The sequence below is a fragment of the Bubalus bubalis genome, chromosome 21 (assembly GCF_019923935.1).
Source record: "Bubalus bubalis isolate 160015118507 breed Murrah chromosome 21, NDDB_SH_1, whole genome shotgun sequence".
NCBI classification, from domain to species: Eukaryota; Metazoa; Chordata; class Mammalia; order Artiodactyla; family Bovidae; genus Bubalus; species Bubalus bubalis.
Window position 1 is genome coordinate 10,407,451 of NC_059177.1, and position 20,805 is coordinate 10,428,255.

The following is a 20,805-nucleotide window of genomic DNA, read 5'->3' on the forward strand; positions in this document are numbered from 1 at the left end:
CAGAAAATGAACATGATAAATGTAATTTTTAAAAAAGGAAAACTTTCAAATATGAGGAAGTTAGAGTGAAGTGATCTGAACTGAGCCAGAAATAATGATGTTTTGTGTTTTAATAATTAACTGAGGACAGTTTTCAAATCTCTTCTCTAGATTGGGCTGGAAGGATTATTGGTCTAGAAGTTGGGGTCTGGGTATGTTTTCATTTAGTTAAATTTCTCTGTGATTTTTTTTCTCCCTAGTGGTAATTGAGACAGTATATACAGGTAAATAATAGGAAAAAATTGACAAAACTCAGATCTGGATCCAGCTCTGGGATTTAGTTGTTCATCCTTCAGCAAGATCTAAAATTTCTCTTTCCTCAGCTGTACAGTCAGAGTTTTAGGCGAGACCTTTAAGGTCCTTCTCTTCTCGAAACATTGACGGAAACAACTGTAAGGCCTGTCTGTGAGAGAGGATAGCTAGTTATGCCATCTCCAGACAGTAGGATACTACGCAACTGTTAAATGAGGTCAGCCTGTAGGCGCAGAAGAAGTGTAGTTCATTTATTCACTCATCTGACAAGTTCTCAGTCCTTCTGTATGCCAGGTGCTATTCTTGGTGTTAGGAATACAGAAAAGAACATACAGACATGAAGTTTACATTAAAGAGAGAGATCAGATAATAAGTAGATTAGTAAGTATCATGGGGTCAGGGAGTGATAAATGCCATGAAGAAAAATACTTTCTCTAATCTCTGAAACATGGTGAGGGAAAAGAGAATATATGGGATGTGCTTGGGACACCACTGTTAGAGTTTTGTAAAGACTTGGGAGTAGATTTGCCCTTGAGGGAAGCACATGCCCTTTGTGCTGTCTGATTTTTTTCTTTTTTTAGATACTTGTGCATATATTAGTTAAAAAGCAAAAACAAGAAGCATACAACCAAATCCTCGGACTGTGGAGAATGTTTTTGAGGATACATTTAACATGCTGTAGTCCAGTCTGAACTTTTTTGGCTAAGTGTGCTAGCCTTATCTGTGTGTCCTGTGTACTAATAATGTAATAAAGTTTATTGGCTTTTGGTTTTATCAGACTTTTTCTTCTGACATGTATGAGTATCTTTGTGTGTGTGTAACTTTTGCAATGCTAGAGTTTACATTTATATGTAGTTTTCTTTTAATTGTTTCAAATACCATGAAAAGAAAAATCTATGGAAAAGTTCTAACCTTTTTCATAAGGATAGCTTGCTTACACTGTCTTCCTTGAATAAGAATTGAAGTTAACATCTTGTCTTCTGTGTCCCAACTTTTATTTCAGTTTTAGTATGTTTACTTTTAGGATCCAAATATCAGTTGAACTTGGAGAACTCAAATGGTGTCACTTCTTTTTTTCTTCCCCCTTAAAAAAATCAAAAGGCTCAACATCTTTTCTGATTTTTATCTCTGTTCTTTTCTAGTTGGATGAAAAATCTGATAAACAGTATGCTGAAAATTACACAAGGGTGAGTATATAAATTCCTAAAGAAATTAAGTTCTCGAGGTCACTAGCTTACTTTCCACTACTATTTTATTCTTGATTTTACAACAGTTTAACTCATGGAGTTACTCTTCCTTTCTTCATCTACTTCCTGTCCTTAACCCCCAAATTCCTCTGCAGTTGAATCATGTGAAGCCCTGGGAAGAGAGGAGACAGACTGCATTTTATTTCCTTGCATGTCACCTCTTAAACTTGTGGCTGCTCTTTTGATTTTCAGTCCTCTAGAATTTCATCCTGAGAAGAAACCATTACACACTGGAAATGGGGAAGTGTCTTTAGGAATGGTGGTGACAGACTCTGAAGGTTTTCTTTCTTTTTCCTGTATAGATAAATTATTTCTTTGAAGTGAAATAATTCCTTTTCAGGAGTTGCTTTGTGTTCTTAAAAAAAAAAGTCTCTAACTTTCTTCTAGAAACATTTTTAGAAAGTCATCCTAGAAAATTATCTGGATTAATTTTTTGCTATGCCCCCAGTGATATGCCAGTTCTGTCCAGTAGAAATATAATGCAAGCCACAAATGTAAGCCACATGTGAATCTTCTAGCAGCCACACTAAAATAGTAAAAGGAAACAGATAAAATTAATTCAAATGATATATTTTATTTAACCCCTATGTCCAAAATATTTTAAGCATAATCAACATGAAAACTTATCAGTGAGATATTTTACATGCTTTTATCCACATCAAGACTTCAAAACCTGGTGTGTATTTCACACCTGAGGAAGAATTCTCCGTTTGGACCAGTCACATTCCAAGTGCTCAGTCGCCGCATGTGGCTAGTTGTCTGCTGAACTGTCTGCCCAAATCTCTGCCGTTTATTAATTCAGGAGCATCATCCACAGCTGAGGGCAAAATGCTGTTGCTCTCAGCTGCAGACAGTGTCTCCAGCTTTTATCAACAAAGTGTTGGGAAAAGAAAAGGTTCTAAAGAAGCAGCTTCAGGAACCTAATAATTAGCATACCAACAGAGCATTCTGGAACTGTTCAAAATCAAGCTGATGTCCTCACCCCAGCGCTGTTTACAGTACAGTAAAGATAAACTTAGAAAACAGACAACTCTTCAAACGAACTGTTTCCTTCTTAGTGATTATGAATCCTAGATTCCAAAAGAGTGAGCAAACGCAGTTGTGCTGAGTATGTCTGAGCCCATCTCTGGGTAACCCCCGTTTCCCCCCGCCCACCAAGGCCAGTCTGAATTGCTTGTGGACTGCATTCGGTGACTTCTTATCCACACTGTGTTAGAGCTCTTCCTGTCACCCTGCCCCACTTTTAGCTTCCACAGCAATTTATTTTTAAAGAACTAAGACTTAAAAGTGTCATCTGTCTTTTTCTCTAGCCTTCATCTCGAAATTCTGCCTCAGCGACGACCCCTCTAAGTGGAAACTCATCCAGGCGAGGAAGCGGGGATACCAGCAGCTTAATAGACCCAGACACCTCATTAAGTGAATTGCGGGTAAACCGCCATTTTGGTTTGCTTTTTATAAACATTTTTTATTTTTGGCTTCTTTGTAGTATACTAGAACCATTTAATATTTAATGTGACTTGGTAGGAAGGCAAGAAGTATGAGTTCTTTAAAAAAAAAAAAATTGTTAATACAGTTCAAGAATGTGACTAGGGTCTGAAAGGAAGGAGATTAGTTAATTCTCTTCTGTTCTCTTTCCTGAAGATTTGATGGTATTTGGAATGAGCTCTGCTAGTTTACAAATGCCAAAAAAACTTTCTAATGTATGTAAAAGTCATCCTTTCAAATAATTGGCCACATTTTAGATGGAAAATATGTGGATGTACAGGGAACCAGACTTTGGGGGTTATTAGTCTTTTGAGCCATTATAGTATTATTTGGCTGCTTGAATACAGTTATCGCTCAGTTTCATGATAAGACAACTATGATAATATTTGGGGTGACAGAAATACCTGAGTAATGAAAGCTCATTTAACCCGTTAGTTGAGCCTCCAGTCTCATTAATAACCCTTTCAAGATGTCTGTGAATGTCTATTTGCTGAGCATGCTGTTTGTGAGGAACGGGGCAAGGGTAGTAATAAAAACTGCATTTATTCATTCATTCAGCGTTTATCGAGCACTTGGCCGCATAGGTTCAGGCAGTAAAACATACTTTGGAAACCTGAGGAATTCACTGTTTCATGGAAGACAAGTGGATATAAACCAGTAAAGCCAGGTGGTGTGGTACTACCATAGTAGCAAGAGTAAGGCTGTTAAGGGAATTCAGAGAAGCATCGTCTAAATTGGAAGAGATAATGAAAGGCTTTTCAGAGGAGACAAGGAGTGAAGGAACAGTAAAAAGTAACCAGGCAAAGAAGCCAAAGCGTGAAGGTGTTCTCTGATAAATTCAGAGAACCAGAAGGTTATCTGTGTAGCAGAGTTGCCAGAGGATAGGATGGAAAGTGGGGATTCGTAATGGATGAGAGAGAAGGCTGGAGGAGTAATGATGGGCCACATCTCAAAACACTTTGTGTGGCCCCCTGAAAGGAATTCAGGTTCACCCTGACAACAGTGGGATATGAAGCAGGGAAGCGCTGCTATCGGATTTGCATTCCTAAAGGTTGACCACAGGCTGGAAGAAACCTTGGAGGCAGGAACTGTTCCTCTGTGGTTGAACAGTGGGGAGGAGATGTGCAAGTCAAAACTAATGGGAGGAAATGCAGGCAGCTTCCTGTGAAGAGAGTGTTGGAGGCTGGAAGTTGATTGGTCAATAGTGTTAAGAGAGGGTTTTTGTTTTCTTTTAAAGGCAGCCTTAGTTATTATTTTCATTGGTTGGATTGAGCCAGTAGAGAGAGACCATGAAGTTAAGAAAGGAGAGGAATAACTGAACAGAAAGTGCCTGAGTGGGTGAGAGGAATGTCCAGATAAGGTTGGGGGGAGGTGGGTGCCCCTTCCCCCGACACAGTAGAGGAAGCGGGAGGGACCGTGGGTGACCCAGTCAGATTGCAGGCCGTCAGGAGCAGGAGTCCGTTGTGTGATATGGGCAGCTTGTACAGCGGGCTGAGGATCAGCAGAGGCTAGGGGACTGCTGCAGCGGCAGTGGCTGTGCAGGAGGCGGCCCAGGCCACGCTGGCTCTGACTCTGAAGGGGCCCGTGTTGTTGAGCTTTTAGTACCAGGCAGAAGCATGGGGGGCGCAAAGTAAGGAAGCTCAGCTCTTGCCTTTAAGTGCTGTTTTCTAGTCCAGCGAAAGACAGGAGGATGGGGCCTTCCAGCGTCCAACTCAGCTTGTGCTGCCATTTACAACCTCTTGGAAGGAAATGAGCTTGTATGTCCTAGTATCTGGCTCTTAGTAGGCACTCTCTGGTGGCTCAGACAATAAAGAATCTGCCTGCAGTGCAGGAGACCTGGATTCTATCCCTGGGTTGGGAAGATCCCCTGGAGAAGGAAATAGCAACCCACTCCAGTATTCTTGCCTGGGAAATCCCCATGGACAGAGGAGCTGAGCGGGCTACAGTCCATGGAGTCTCAAAGAGTCAGACACAACTGAGCGACTAAGCACAGCACAGCATAGGCACTTGATAAATGTCTGTTGAGGGAACCGAGGAGTAAAAGACAAGCCCACCGGTGAGGGAATGAAGAGGCAGGGGCAATGTTTATATGATGTAACTCTGTGCAGTGGGCCATTGTTCCTGCCTGTAATTGTAGAGTTACTTTCAAGGGCCTGTAGCTGTTATTTCCAACCTAAATCAACCATCCAGAATAGATCTTACGTAGCAAGGTTGGGTACAAGGGAGACAATATTTTCCATTTAAAATTTGACCTGCTTTACTTTTTTTATAAGGATTATGGTAACATTTGGAGCAAAGACTTTTCTCATCATTTAAATGGTGTCCTCAGGATAGACTGTCTCATTTGACATTGTATTTAAAAAGGTTTGTGTTTCATTTCCCTCCCTTTACTTCTCTTCCTCCCAAATGAATTGTGGGCAATAACCAAGTCATTGGAAGACAACTTTGTTCATACCTAGTTTTACATTTTTTAAAAACTTCTGCATAACTCAGTAAAATTTTCAGCTTGTAATTAATTTGCTGCATATTTTACTAGTTCTCGGTGAAGTGTTATACTCAAAATTATTTAAATGATTTATACAATTTTCAAAATTGTGTTTTAAAAACTGTTATAAGCAACAGCTTTTGTCCATACACAGCCCTGCCCCCGTTTGCTAATATTGCTTCAACAGGAGTCAATGCCAAGAAAATTTTTACTCTGTCGAATTGATTACTCTAGGGCCTTCCCAGCCCTACCGTCACCTGTGCTGTTCGGAGTGGCAGCCACGTTTGTGTACTGTGACTTCTCTTCTTTTGGTCTGGTCTATTCAGAAGTAATTCACATTTTCATGAATCCTTTGAGACTTTGCATGTGTGGTTTTATGCAATGGTTCATTCCTATGTCCTGCAGGATATCTATGACCTTAAGGACCAGATTCAGGATGTAGAAGGGAGATACATGCAGGGGCTTAAAGAACTAAAGGTATCAGGGCCCTCTCTGCAGCCCAAGCATGCTCTCTGTGCGCAGAAGTGTCAGTAACGGTGGTTTCACGGGTTCTCTTAACCCCACTGCACATGGCTTTACTAACAGTGTTTGTCTTTCAAGCATGTGCTTAACCTGCAGTGAAAGGCGAACTTCCAGTCTCTGCTGATATTTACGTGTGTGGTGTAGTTTGTGGAACATTCAGCAAAAGATAGCCGGCCTCAGTTTTTAAACCTTGTAAAATACTTACATATCCCTTGTGTCTTAGCCTTACGAAATTGAGTTAGGCAAAAACCTAAGAAATGTTCTAAGAATATTTTTTTTATTGAGAATTAAACCTTAAAATTCTTGCAAGCTAAATAAAAGAGCATTGCCTATTTCTGTCACCAAATGCAGTCAGTGTTAGAAACAGGAGGAAGAAGCGTCTGAGAGAGAGAGCATTACCATAAATAACCCCTGTGGTGGAAAGACCCTAAAGCATGAGGACTGTGTTTTGGTGTTGTTTTTACATATAGGTCAAAAAGAGTTACACACATTCAGTGCCTTAAAGAATTTGGAGGTAAATTTAAATAGGGATCTTCCCTGGTGGCTCAAATGGTAAAGAATCTCCCTGCAATGCAGGAGACCCAGGTTCAATCCCTGGGTTGGGAAGATCCCCTGGAGAAGGGAATGGCTACCCACTCCAGTCTTCTTGCCTGGGAATTCCATGGACAGAGGCTATATTCCATGGGGTAACAAAGAGTCAGACACGATTGAGCGACTAACACATTCACTTTTTAAATGGTGGCAGGAATGGCTACCAGTTTTCCAAAGAAGTATAGGTGTGTGGCAGACCTTTTAGTTATAAATGGCACTTGATTATCATGCTCTTCCCTGTGTTTCCTTAAGAAGTCCAGGTCTAATATTATGAATTACTGTAAGTTTCTCTGAACACAGGCAGTTCCCTATTTAACATAGACACCAGGCCTCTAAAAATGTGTAAACAAGGCATTCAGAAAGGTGACTTGGGCAATGCCCCAGGAGCACGGTATGAACCTAACAGGCAAAGGCTTTGCTGCCCCAGGAGCACGGTATGAACCTAACAGGCAAAGGCTTTGCTCAGCTGCCCTGGCATGACTGGACTTGGGCCAACTACCAGCCAGAACCTTCATGCAGGTGATTGTGGCCCAGAGGCACACAGTTAAGACTCAGGACCAGAAAGAGGGGGGAAGCCCGTGGAGAGCATTCCTGGGGCGCCTGGACTCCACGGACAGCCGTGTGTGGGCATTGGTGACCATCAGGAGAATCCCAGTTAGGGTGCCTATGTGCTCTCGTAGCCTTATTGCTCTCATCTTCAAGTTTTGGAGCTATGACTTGGAAATATCTTAGATCAAGGGAACAAATTCAGGACTTTTCAATCAGTACATTCATTTTAAAGTATTGAATGTAACATAATGTATCAGGAAAGCAAATGATTCAGAGGAATTCTTGTTTTTCATTTTATTTTGAACATTTTCCTCTTTTTGACCTACCATTTATTGCATTCTTTGAAGGATACAGAAAACAGATTCACCTTATTTGAAACTGAATAGATAAGACCCCTTTTCTTAATTCATAGTTAGTGTATAATTGAACTTGACTTCAGATTATGTTTATCCTTGAAATGAGTCTTTTAAACAGAAGAAAAAAATCATTTAGGAAATCATCCAGTTGGTGGTCAAAGCACAGTGGTTGTTGGTGTACCTGTATCCTGTTAAAAAGGAATGCTGGGGCATTGCTTATGACATTATTCTCAAGTACGTCTGCCTGTGAGGGGTGTTTTCCCACTCCAACTTCCATCCATCGTCACCTGGATCTCATTAATAGCACAGATTGCTGGACTCTACTCCCAGATTTTCTCATTCAAAAAGTCTAGGATGGGGTTATTGAAAATTTGCGTTTTTAGCCAGGTCCTAGATGATAATGTTGCTTCTAGTCTAGAACCTACACTGAAAATCAATTCCTTAGATACATTTAAGTAAACTAATTCCTTATGGGTATCACTGTGTGAACTAGATTAAAATCATTAAAACTACCTTGACACTTAAACTAGTCCTCTGTGGTCTGTTGTTTAAAGAAAAGTGACTTCCATACTTTTTATGTCAGTTTTATTTTATATGTTGTATCCTTGCAGCTGCTGCTTACACTGCCTCAGATTCTGGTGTTCATGTAGTCACACCCCATTTTGTGTGGGACTGAGTTGTGAGGATGACTTTTCTTTATCTTTTTTTTTTCATTTTTGCTATTTGTCTCTAAGATGGATCAGAATCATTCTAAATTCTGCACTGTATGGGGTTGGCCTAAAAGTTTGTTCATTTTTTCTGGGAAAAAACCCCAAAACATTAATATACTCCTGATTTGCAAACAGTTAAGTGTATGTGTTTGTGTATCTTTATTAAGATAAAATTCACATGCCATAACATTTACCTATTTAAAGTGTACAGTGTAGTGGTTTTTTTTTTTTTGCATAGTCACAGAGTTGCACAGACATCACCAGTTTTACAGTATTTTCATTACCCCAGAAAGAAACCCCATACTAATCAGCAGTTGTTCTCCATTCCTTCACTCCCAGACCACTAGTCAGTGTTGTCTTTTGTGATTGACTTTTTACTTAATGTTTTCATCCATGTCATAAGATTCATCCATGCCATAACATGCATCTGTGTGTGTATATGTAAAAATTGCTGGGTAACATTCCAGTGTATAGATTTACTACATTTTGTTTATCCATTTATTAGTTGATAGGCATTTGAATTGTTTATAGTTTGGATCCATTATGAATAATGCTGCTGCAAACATTTGTGTCCAGTTTTTTGTATAGATATATCTTTTCATTTCCCTTGGGCAGATTACCTAGAAATAGAAGTGTTGGGTCATAAGGCAGCTCTATGTTTAACATTTTAACTTGCTGCCAGACTGTTGGCCCGAAGCAGCTGCGCTCTTTTACATTCTCACTAGCAGTGTATGAGGATTCTGGCTTTTCCATTTCTTCACCAACACTTGTTATCTGTTTTTTTTATTATGCTTACTAGCCATCCTATTAAGTCTGGAGTAGTATCTCATTATGGTTTTGGTCTTATTTCTTTTATAACTAATGATATTAAGAATATTTTTATATTCTTACCATTTTATACCCTCTTTGGAGGAATATCTGTTCACATCCTTTCCCATTTTAAAATTGAATTGTCTGTCTTAATTCTTGATTTCTAAGTGTTCTTTATATATTCTAGATACAGGTACCTTATCAGACATAAGATGTACAAATGTTTTCTCCCATTTTTTGCACGGTCTTTTTTATTTTCTTGATGATATAGTTTGTAGAATAAAAGTTTTTAATATTTATAAAGCCTGTTTTTTTCTTTTGGTTTCATGTCTGAGAACCCACTGCCTACTCCAGAGTCATAAAGATTTACTTCTTTGTTTTGGGGGAAGAGTTTTATAATTTTGGCTTTTAATTTAGGACTGTGATCCATTTTGAGTTAATTTTGGGGTATGGTGTGAGGTAGGAGTCCACCTTTATTTGCTTGCATGTGGATCTCAGTTGCCACAACACAGTTTATGAAAAAAACTATTTTTCCCACTGAGTTGTCTGGGCACCCTTGTCAAATATCAGTTGATCATAGATGTGTAAAGGATTCTGGACTCTCAGAACCCTCAGTTCAAATATCATTGCTCTTTTATTTGTTAACATTTGCATCAGCATTTTAAAAATACAGAAGTGATGATCTTTTCTATGTGAAATGTTTTTCTTTTTAGCTTTAAAAATGTTGCTAGGTAATAGTAATCTACCAAAATAGAAGCAGCTATTCAGAAACAGACTGTAAGCTATCTTAGACAGGAAACTTTGAAGTATATGAAAATTTAGGCATTTAGTGGTAGCACTTTTTTGGGGGTGGGGAGGGGAGCTCTCAGCCGGGCTTGTGTTATCTGAGTTCCCCAGCCAGGGATTGAACCCAGGCCCTGCAGCGAAAGCATGGAGTCCTAACCACTGGACCACCAGGGAATTCCCCTGGTAGCTCTTTTTAAAAAGAATAATTGTTTTTGTGTCGCTTATTTTAAATGGCTAATATTTGAATAATTTCCAGAGAAAATGTGAATACATTTATTAATATCATGGAGAGCAGGAAAGTACTGAAAATACAGATCCAAGAAATGGTGAAATTCAAAGGAGTATGAAATTTTCTTGTATAAAAAGAGGCTATATTCCCTGTCATTGCATTCAGAGTACCAGATAGCTTGTTGTTGAAACTGCAGGAGTAACATTTCTGAAAACATGAATGAGTTTTCATTTTGTGACTGTTCCCTGTGACTCTTCCATGTTGTCTGCATGCCTTTTCGTCTTTCAGAGGCTGCATCTCTGCTTTTGTTTTCTTGGGTAGCAGAGAGCCCATAGAGGGCTTGCAGCGGCACTCTTGGCTGACTGTCGTCCTCCTGCTTCATGTGCTTGTTACTAAACAGAGTTTCCAAAGCTGCTTGTATTTTGCAAAAATGCATCTTCATGTGTTTGTGCCAGGGCTAGACTGATGACTCTGACTTTCATTTAGGAGTCTTTATCTGAAGTGGAAGAAAAATACAAGAAAGCCATGGTTTCCAATGCACAGTTAGACAATGAGAAGAACAATTTGATATACCAAGTAGATACCCTCAAGGATGTTATTGAAGAGCAGGAGGAACAGATGGCGGAATTTTATAGAGAAAATGAAGAAAAATCAAAGGTAATTTGCTCATTTTACATCATGCCTTTCTCTGGGGTCAGAAAACTAAAACCTGCTATTTAAAAAGTACTGTTTTCTTCTGTAAAATGGGGCTAGTAATACCTACATCATAGTTCTGTGGTGAGGGGTTAATGATTATTACTGACTATAAAGTGTTTATTTGGCACATAGTATATGTTCAGTGAATGGTTGTTAGTATTATCGATGAAGAATAAAGGAGAATTAACATACCTTTCTTAAGTGCTGGGTTTGATGGAGGAGGCCAGGGTCCCGGGGAATGGGATTTCCCTAAAAACCACTTGGTGCAAGGAGATCGACAGAGCATGAGACTGCCATTCCTGGAGTGTTTGCCTTTTTTAATTTTTATAAGATTTAGTTTATTTTCATAAGGGGAAACTTATCACATCCTTTAGTTTCTGAAAATAGAATGCAGTTCAAATTTTATCTTTTTTTTCTGTCTCTTAATTTGACAATTACAGTGAATTACTTCTTCCTGTTATAACTGAAACTCCACAAAGCTCCAAAGACTTTCAGTGAGATGGCTCGTTGTTTTCTCTTTTCTTTTTTTCTTCTCTTCTCTCTTCTTTTCTTCTCTCATTTTTCAAGAGAACCTGTTTTCTAAATGATTGGGGAGAAGTCTTTAACCGGTTATTTGGAAACAGCAGTGTGGAGATGTGGATCAGAAATCAGCAGATGTTTTCTTTAGCCATTTGTAAGCTATATTGTTAAAATGTGCAGATGGAAAATAAAAGCCACTGCCCAAGGCCTGGTTTTGCCTTTTGACAGCCGCAGGAAACAAGTTGCGTTCCCTTAAAAGTGTATTGGATTTTTTAAAAAGTGCTGAAATCAGCCCAAGCAGAGGACAGATGGATATTACTATGAAGAAATGAGTTGCAGTACATTGTATTAAAAAAAAAAAAGAAAAGAATTTAGGAAATGCGCTTTGGTGAATTGTTAGAAGCAATAACAATCTGTATTTGTACGTAATAAAGGGAGAAAAGGTGTTAATATAACCTCTAAGGGACCCACATTATTACTTAGACTCTGTAGGGATTTCTTGAGGACTGAAAATGCTCATTCCAGTCTGTTTTCATCACTTTTACAAAGTGTCACGAAGTATTTGCAGCAGGGTTAGGGGAAGGTGACTGCAGCCATGAAATTAAAAGACGCTTACTCCTTGGAAGGAAAGTTGTGACCAACCTAGATAGCATATTCAAAAGCAGAGACACTACTTTGCCAACAAAGGTCCGTCTAGTCAAGGCTATGGTTTTTCCTGTGGTCATGTATGGATGTGACAGTTGGACTGTGAAGAAAGCTGAGCACCGAAGAATTGATGCTTTTGAACTGTGGTGTTGGAGAAGACTCTTGAGAGTCCCTTGGACTGCAAGGAGATCCAACCAGTCCATTCTGAAGGAGATCAGCCCTGGGTTTTCTTTGGAAGGAATGATGCTAAAGCTGAAACTCCAGTACTTTGGCCACCTCATGTGAAGAGTTGACTCATTGGAAAAGACTCTGATGCTGGGAGGGATTGGGGACAGGAGGAGAAGGGGACGACAGAGGATGAGATGGCTGGATGGCATCACCGACTCGATGGACATGAGTCTGAGTGAACTCCAGGAGCTGGTGATGGACAGGGAGGCCTGGCGTGCTGCGATTCGTGGGGTTGCAGAGTCAGACACGACTGAGCGACTGAACTGAACTGAACTAGGGGAAGGAAGGCTGAAGAGGCAGAGTGCAGGAGATTTTTAGGGCAGCAGTGGAAGGAAATGGCAGCCCACTCCAGTATTCTTGCCTGGAGAATCCCAGGGGTGGGGGAGCCTGGTGGAGCCTGGGGGAGTCGGACACGACTGAAGCGACTAGCAGCAGCAGCTATTCTATATCATACGTTGTACATGTATCACAACTCACAGAATGTACAACACTGAGAGTGAACTCTAGTGTCAGCTATGGACTTTGAGTGACAGTGACATGTCAGTGTGGGCTCGTTGATTGCAACAAATATATCCCTCTGGTTTAGGATGTTGATAGCGGGGGAAGGCTGTTCTGGGAGTGGGGCGGGGGCTCAGGGGTATTTAGGAACTCTGTAGTTTCTGCTGGATTTTGCCTTAAACTCCTCGGAAAAATAATGTCTGTAAACAAAAGCAGTAGGATAAGAAGACTTGCATCTAGATAAGGTGATAGAGGCTTCTGGGTGTTCTCATATCGATGACAGCAGCTCGTTGACTATGTGGTGATGTAGTGGCTCCTCTCTGACTCTTCCTGTATCTCATCAGCCAGTTTTGGAGAGTCCAAGCCATCGTACTTTTCTTAGTCCTTGGACTCTCTTTCTACCTTGCCACACGTTTTTCATGTCTGCTTCTGGCTCTTGCTTATAACAGAAGAAAAGCTCATGCTGTGTATTGAATGGTCAGTACTAAAGTTCTTATCTATCTTCTCCAATGACCTTGAGCATTAAAAAAAAATATCCCTATGATAAGCTGTTTTAACCAACTTCGTTTTCCCTCCTGTCATTTTCTAGGATATAGAGATGTCTTAGTATACATAGAGTTATGGGGTTTTTTCACTTTGTTTTTGTTTCTAAATCTTGTGTTTTTGACTTTGAAAAGTCTGTGTGTTTTCTTTAATGCCCTGGGAATCTGCTTCAAATACGGTGATGTAGAAGACTTTGTGGGTATGTCTGTCTCTGATGCACCTTCAGCCCAGCCTCTCTTCTCCTAAACAGATACTGCCTCATACAGGAGATGTTCCTGTTTCCTTTACACAGCAATATTCATGCCACCTTTCAAAATGTCTTTCGTGTTTTCTGCTGGGATTATGGTAACTGCATCTTACGTATTGTATCTATACTTCAGGGAAAGAATGCCTGGTTAGGAATGTCTGCATTATCGTAGGGAATTCTTTTTCTTTTTTCTTTCCTTTCCTTTTTTATTATTATTATTTTTTTACAGTTTATCTGAGATATAACAAAATGTTCTATTTCAGATTTTAAACAGACCCCCCCCCCCACAAAAAAAAAGAGAGAGAGAGAAGCATATCATGAACTTTCCTGAACCCATCACTGACCCCAAACAGGCCATCAGTGCATAGCCAGTTTTACCATGTCAACTCCCCCCACTCAGTTTGTTTGAAGCAAGTCCCATATTTTAATATGAGTTTATTATTTTATTTATTTTTGGCCACACTGTATGGCTTGTGGGATCCTAGTTCCCTGACCAGGGATTGAACCCAGATCCTGGGCAGTATTAAGTGCCAAGTCCTAACCAGAATATTCTGGACCACCAGAATATTCCTGAATTTAATATGAATTTAAACATGTCCTCTCTTTTTAAAAATATAATGGCAAGACCTTCATACTATATATATCCTGTCATTGTTAAAATTTCAGTTGTTTCAAATGTGATAAATGATTTTTCTTTTTTATACTTAGAGTCTTGGTGAGTTGCACACATTGGAGTTGTCTGTCTTGTCTTACAGATCTCTATTTATAGGTTTCGTTTCATCTCTTTTTCTCTCTTGCAGTTTATGGGTTGAAGAAACTGGACTGCTGGTCTTAACAGTTTCTGACAGTCTTGGGGATTTTGCTGTTTCATTAACATGGTTCTTTACCATGCTCCTTTTTCTTCTGTGTTTCCTATAAATAGTTAGGTTTAGAGGTTTAATCACACGCGGGTTCAGTCTACTTCATAGGTTCTTTTCCTTCAGAAGGCCCAGGTATAGGGCATCTCTGTGATACTGCAACAGGGTGTCTATATCCACTAGTTGATTAGGGGTAGCAAAATAACATTGTTTTTATCTTTACTGCTTTATTTTTCCATCATTGTTTTAAAATAGCTTTATTGAGATATAATTCATATACCATATACTTCATCTATCTTAAGTGTACAGTTCATTGGGTTATTTTGCATCTTCACAGACAAATGCAGCCACAACCAATTTTGGAATGTTTCATCACGTGAGCAAGCAGCCCCGTACCCTTCAGCAGTCCTCTCGCTCTCAGCCCCTCAGCCTCAGTAACCACTGCTGGTTCTACTCTCTGTCTCTGTCGAGTTAGTTGCCTTTCATATCAGTGGAGTCATATACTATGTAATCTTTTATAATCGGCCTCTTTCACTTTGGTTAATATTTTCAAGTTCATCTGTGTGGTACATGCATCTGTACTTCGCTCGTATTAATAGCCTAATAATATTCCATTGTATAGATATATACCATGTTTATCCATGTGTGTATTGATGGACATTTTTTTCACTTTTTATCTGTGATGAATTATGCTGCTGTAAACATTTGTGTACAGGTTTTTTTGTGGGAACATTCGTCTTTCTTTTAAATATTATACCTAGAAGTGGAATTGCTGGGTCATCCGGCAGCTCTGTGTTCAAACATTTAAGGAGTAACCAGGCCCTTTTCCAAGTTGCAGCGCCATTTTCCATTCCCTCCGGCGGTGTGTGCAGATTCTGATTTCTCCGCATCCTCACCATCACTTGTTCTTATCTGAGTTTCTTCCTCGCCATCCTAGGAGATGCTGTTTTGGAATGCATGTCCCTGATGACTAATGATTTTGAGTATATTTTGATATGTGTACTGTTTGTACATCTTCTGTGGAGAAATGTCTGTTCAGATCCTTTGCCCATTTTTAAATTGGATTATCTTTGTGTTATTGCATTGTTAGAGTTTGTATATTCTAGATCCAAGTTCCTTATCAGATACGTGGTTGGCAAATATTTTCTCCCATTCCATGACTTATCTTTTCACTTGACTCTGCTTTTATTTATTAGTGTAAATTGCCCTTCATCCCTTATTACTCAGTGAAACAGTTTACAGAGGAAAGGCAAGATAAAAGCATGACTCTTTTCCTTTGTTTACAAGTTTTCAAAATAAGAAATTGTTTAGCATCCTCTCACAGTGACCAATTATTAATTATTTTTTAAAAACCATTATGAAGGGAGGAATTCGTTTGATGATTTCCATCCACTGTAGCTTTATTCTTACTGATTTTCAAGTTGTCCCACTTTTGTCTAAAGTGAACATCTTCAGGTTGATTCCCAAGTAATTTCGACCTGAGTCTGATTGGCTCTGATAGCTTCTTTGCTGTATAGTGTAAGCAAGTTTTCAGGGCTTGTCTGGTACATTTTCTGCTCCAGACCTGAATCAGGTGTGAACCCGAGGAGCCCTGGTTCTCTCTTGCCGGAGCAGTGTGGGTGCTCGGTGCGTGTGCCAGTGTTGGTGACTGTCTCTAGGCCTTTTCAGTGCTGCATGAGCACCATGTGTATACGGGGTATGCTTTTGTTTTTAAAGTCAAAATATGTTATGTGGATAAGTGCTAATTTCTGTTCAGACTTAGGATTTTTACTTGACCTCTCTGTTTTGCATATGCATATCTCCTTCTTCTGAAACTACCCTTCCCAGTTCTCAGAGTCACTCGGGATGGGAGTAATTTTGTTATATTCTATTTTCATCGCTTTATCCCACAGTACCTAGAATAGCAATACCAGCATTACCACCAGCAGTATAATTACTGAAAATAGTTAAAAGCATGTTTGTTTTTTTGTGTTTGGTTGTTATTTTACTGCTAGGCTGTATATAGTACAACCATTGTTTTTAAAGTTACTTGAAATAGTTTCTCTGTGCTTATACCACTAACTGGATACATATAGCTAGGTTCACTACATTTCCTTTCAATATTTAGGAATTGCTTTTTCAACTTTTTTATTATGAAATTATTTTTACTTTTAATTGTGGTAAAAAAAAAAACATAACAAAATTTACCATCCTAACTATTTTAAAGTGTGTATTTCATTAATGTTTATTCACATTGTTGTGTAACAGCTCTCGAAAACTTTTCATCTTGTAAAACTGAAACTCTGTATCCATTAAACAACCCCCCCAGTTCCTCCTCCTGCCCCTGGCAGCAGTTCCACTTTCTGTCCCTATGAGTTTGACTCCCCCAGGTACCTCATATAAGTGGGATCATATTTGTCTTTTTGTTACTGGCTTATTTTACTTAGCATACTGTCCTCAGGGTTCATTCATGTTCATAGCATGTGACGAGATTTTCTTCCTGAATAATATTCCACTGTATTTATGTACCACATTTTGTTTGTCCTTCATCTGTCAATGGACACTTGGCTTGCTTCCACAATGAAATTTTTTATACAATTTGTGAATTATTTACACAGATCTGAAGTCAGATCAGTAACAAGAAAAAATTCAAAGAAGGCAGTCTTTTGTCTCATTCTCTTTATCCCTCTCTTCTCCTTCCTTAAGGGAACTTTTTTAATTAAATGGATTATCCTCCCATTTTTTTTTTTTAATCCTAAGAAGACCTTTTTCCCCATTCAAAAAATAAAATGTATTTGTGTTTCTCCTTTCTTAGAAAATGGTAGCATACTGTACTATTTTTCTGTATCTTGATTCTATCACCTGATGAGAGCTCTTCGTCTTTCATTTTTTTTATCACTAGACTAGTTTGTACCACCAGTTTCCTATTAATGGACATTTGAGTTGTTTGCAGTCTTTTGCTCTTCAAAATAGTCCTGCAAAACCAATGTACTGCATAGGTCTTTTTGTATTTTTGCTGGTATCTGTGCAAATCAGAAAAATGAGTTTGCTGGATCAGAAGGCCTGGTAACCCTGCTGGACATGATGAATTCTCCTTTGTCAAGGTTGTACAATTTTGTATTCCCACATACTGTAAGAGTGGGCCTGTTTCCTTCTCCGTACTACTTTCCCCTGAGTATATTGTTAAGTTTGGGGACTTTTACTGGTGTTTGGGTGAGAAACACAGTTTTATTTTGCATTTCTCTTGGTTCGGGCATCTTTTCATACTCAGAGCAATGTACTTCTTTTTCTGTGATCTGTCCCTTTTTTTTTTTTTAGCCTATTCTAATAATAGTGGGGTTTTCTCCCTCCTCATTTCTAATTTTCAAAGCTCTTTATATGGAAAGTTGGTATCTTTTTGTCTCCGATAAAACTTAGTACTTGTCCTTGTCTTTGTGTGTGGTGCTTTGCCATCGCCTGCCGCTTGTCCTTCTTTGTGTGTGGTGCTTTGCCATCGCCTGCCGCTTGTCCTTGTCTTTGTGTGTGGTGCTTTGCCATGCAAACGTTGGCTTTGGTTTTGGCGCCGCTACACCTGCTTGTGGAATCTTAGTTCCCCACCCAGGGATCAAACCACTGCCCTCTGCAGTGCAAGCATGAAACCCTAACCATTGGATCTCCAGGGAATTTCCCAACAGTTTTAAATTTTTATGTAGTCCAATTTTTTTACCCCGTTCCCCTTCTTGTTTGTGGATTTTTGAGTCATTTTTTAGTAATGTTTTATCCACTCCTTGGTTATAGCAATACACTCATCTTTTCTCTAGTGACTGTTTCTAACTTCCTTTCTTCTGTCTCTGTTTTTCTCTCCCTTTTCTTTCTGTGCATCTCTTCTGCTGTATACTGTGAAGTTTGCTTCCAGTTTTCTTTTTCCATGTTTATATCCAGTTATGCCAACACTGCTAATTTAAAAGCCTAGCTTTTCTCATTGATTTGAACCGCTTTTTGTCTTGTTGTTGTTTAATATGTAATTGGGCTTGCTTCTGGATTTTTCTGTTCCAGTCCATCGGTCTGTAGTCATGAGCCATTACAACAGTTTTAATTACATAAGCTGTATAATAATGTTTCAATATCTAGTAAGGTTAGCTTTCTTTTTCTTTTTGTGTTTTTCCAGCTATTTTTTCTTGTTTTTTCTCCCAAATAAACTTTATAATCAACTTATGTTGCTCTGTGGAGAGAAAAACCTGTTGTTATTTTTATTTGGACTGCATTAAACGCATAGGTTATTTCAGGGGGAACCTATATTTTTATGATGCATCGTTTTATTCAAGAATGTGGTATGCCTTTCCATTGGTTCAGTCCTACTTTTCTGTCTTCCAGGAATGTTTTATATTATTTTCCTCGTATATATTTTGGGTATATCTTGTAAGTTTACATGTATGTATTTTATTTTTTGATAGTGTGTTTCTTGTATCTTCTCTCTTATTTTGATCTGTGGCACTTCTTGAATTTTGCATGTTAATTTTATAACCTGTTGTTTTACTAAAGTCATTTCATCATTCAAAGTAAATTTGCCATTGATTAGTTTGGGTTTTCTAGATATGTAATCATATGAGATGGCTTGAGAATTTCCCGAGCCTTTCCATAGAATGCAGGATTTGTCTAAGTGCGTGGCAGTGCAGGTGTGTGTCTGCTCACACGCAGCCTCTCTGTTGTCACACTGTAGCGGCTCCAGTCTGTCGTGTGCCGCCGTCTCTGTTAACCGTGTCATTTCTTTAATAACAGGAGTTGGAAAGGCAGAAACATATGTGTAGCGTGCTACAGCACAAGATGGACGAGCTTAAAGAAGGCCTCCGACAGAGAGATGAGCTAATTGAGGTACGTGCGGGAACTGTGGAAAGACCTTTTCTGAGGAGAAAATGCACTGAACGGAATGAGGGCGTGTGTGTTGGGAGGGAAGGGGGTTAAAATGCCACAAACCCTGTCCTTGTCTCTTCACACTGGCTGCACCCTAACGTTTTACAAGTGTGAAACATGAGAGCAGGCTTAAAAATGACTACTGTGAGCCCTCTAAGTATTTTCTTTTTAATAGCAGAAGCTTTTGTTACTGCCTTGTATTCCTAAGCACATTCTCCCCTAACGGTACCTTAGGAAGTGGGCAGAAGGAGACACTACAGGGTACCTTGGTCCTTGGGAATGTAGTGAATGCTATATTTGGGGACATGATTCTTGGGGAAGAAGAAGTTTGATCTTCACTGAGGTAGGTGCACTTCTGAAATGGCTAAATGAAAAGAAGTTGTCTGGATACCTGGTGGGAGACAGAAGCGAAGCTTGGCTGAGGCTGCAGCTCAGGTTCCCCTGGCAGGGAGCTCTAGGACCGCGGCAGGGTCCTAGGAGGGGAGCCCCGTGGGCCTCCAGGAGACCTTTGACAGCAGTTCTCATCCTTTTGGGCCTGCTACCTGGCATGCCTCTCTGTTTTTCCTTAAATGTGGTTTTCCTCCGAGGTTGCCATTTTTTAATAAATATAGGATTAGGTTTGCTGGGACCGGCTCCTGCTTGCTTCCTCGGCGTGGTTTCCCAGCACGTCTCGTGCTGATGAGCAGCGGTGCTGTGGTGATGTGAGGGAGGCCCGCTCCAGCGACCTGAGATGCCTCTCCTGTGTCACACTCAGCTCATCCATGTCCCTAGTGGCTCAGGACTCCCCTCCCCCCTGCCTTTCCCCCTCCTTTTTCTCTTCCCCCACGGATCTGACTCACTTAATCTCCCCCCATGCGGATGACTTTAAAAATGATTTAATCGAGGAAAAGAAGTGATTCTATTTGTGGATTTATGTTACTTTTTTGTCATTCTTGAGAATAACAACTTGGCTTGCTGAAAGCGGGTAGAGTTTGTGAATTCTAAATGCAAACAGATAGGCTTTGAAAATATCAGGTTACATATGGAGTTAGTTGTCTTAGTTTTTCCATATATGGCAAGAAGTATATTATCCAAACTCTGTGTCTTGTTGGCATTTAAAAATAATGTGTGACTTCTCCCTTTTTGTCTTCTTGTTTTTGTGTGTCAGTATGCCAGCCACTTACTTCTTTTCCTAGTTAAAATATATATTTTTCCTCATTACAGTTTCAAAAGAATGATAAAACTGCTTTGGGAGCTGCTTCTCAAATTCAGTAACTTACATTAGAACTGATTAAGTGTTCTAATTTTTAATGTGATGATTGCATTTAAGAGGAATTTTAATGCTTGACTTTTACAACTTGTCAGTATGGTCTCTAACTTGAAAGCCTAAGGTGCTGGGTATACAAACTTTAGTTTTAGGTATTTTCTTATGTTTAGAATTAACATCCTTCAAATGTTAATATTGGAGAAGGAAATGGCAACCTACTCCAGTATTCTTGCCTGGGAAATCTCATGGACAGAGGAGCCTGGAGGGCTAACAGTCCGTAGAGTCCCAAGAGTCAGACACGATTTAGTGACTAAACCACCACCAGATGTTAATATACACGTTTACTTATAACTGAAGAATCTTGGCTATGCCAAAATAACGCTTTTTGGTCTTTAG

At 39.5% G+C, this 20,805-nt stretch overlaps 1 protein-coding gene across 30 annotated transcripts in view; it reads left to right on the top strand.

The window, feature by feature from the left end:
• The window catches only part of LRRFIP2 (LRR binding FLII interacting protein 2), a 110,381-nt gene that overhangs the window by 73,167 nt on the left and 16,409 nt on the right, over positions 1 to 20,805 (top strand). For 21 of the 30 annotated variants that reach the window (XM_044934336.1, XM_025272730.2, XM_025272738.2 and 18 more), the window contains 5 exons: positions 1,434 to 1,478; positions 2,849 to 2,965; positions 5,914 to 5,985; positions 10,548 to 10,718; positions 19,032 to 19,124. In XM_044934336.1, coding sequence (XP_044790271.1) covers positions 1,434 to 1,478; positions 2,849 to 2,965; positions 5,914 to 5,985; positions 10,548 to 10,718; positions 19,032 to 19,124 — 498 coding nt within the window. The remainder of the gene's footprint in view (positions 1 to 1,433; positions 1,479 to 2,848; positions 2,966 to 5,913; positions 5,986 to 10,547; positions 10,719 to 19,031; positions 19,125 to 20,805) is intronic. The other 9 variants (XM_025272736.2, XM_025272744.2, XM_025272751.2 and 6 more) reach the window with 2 other exon arrangements.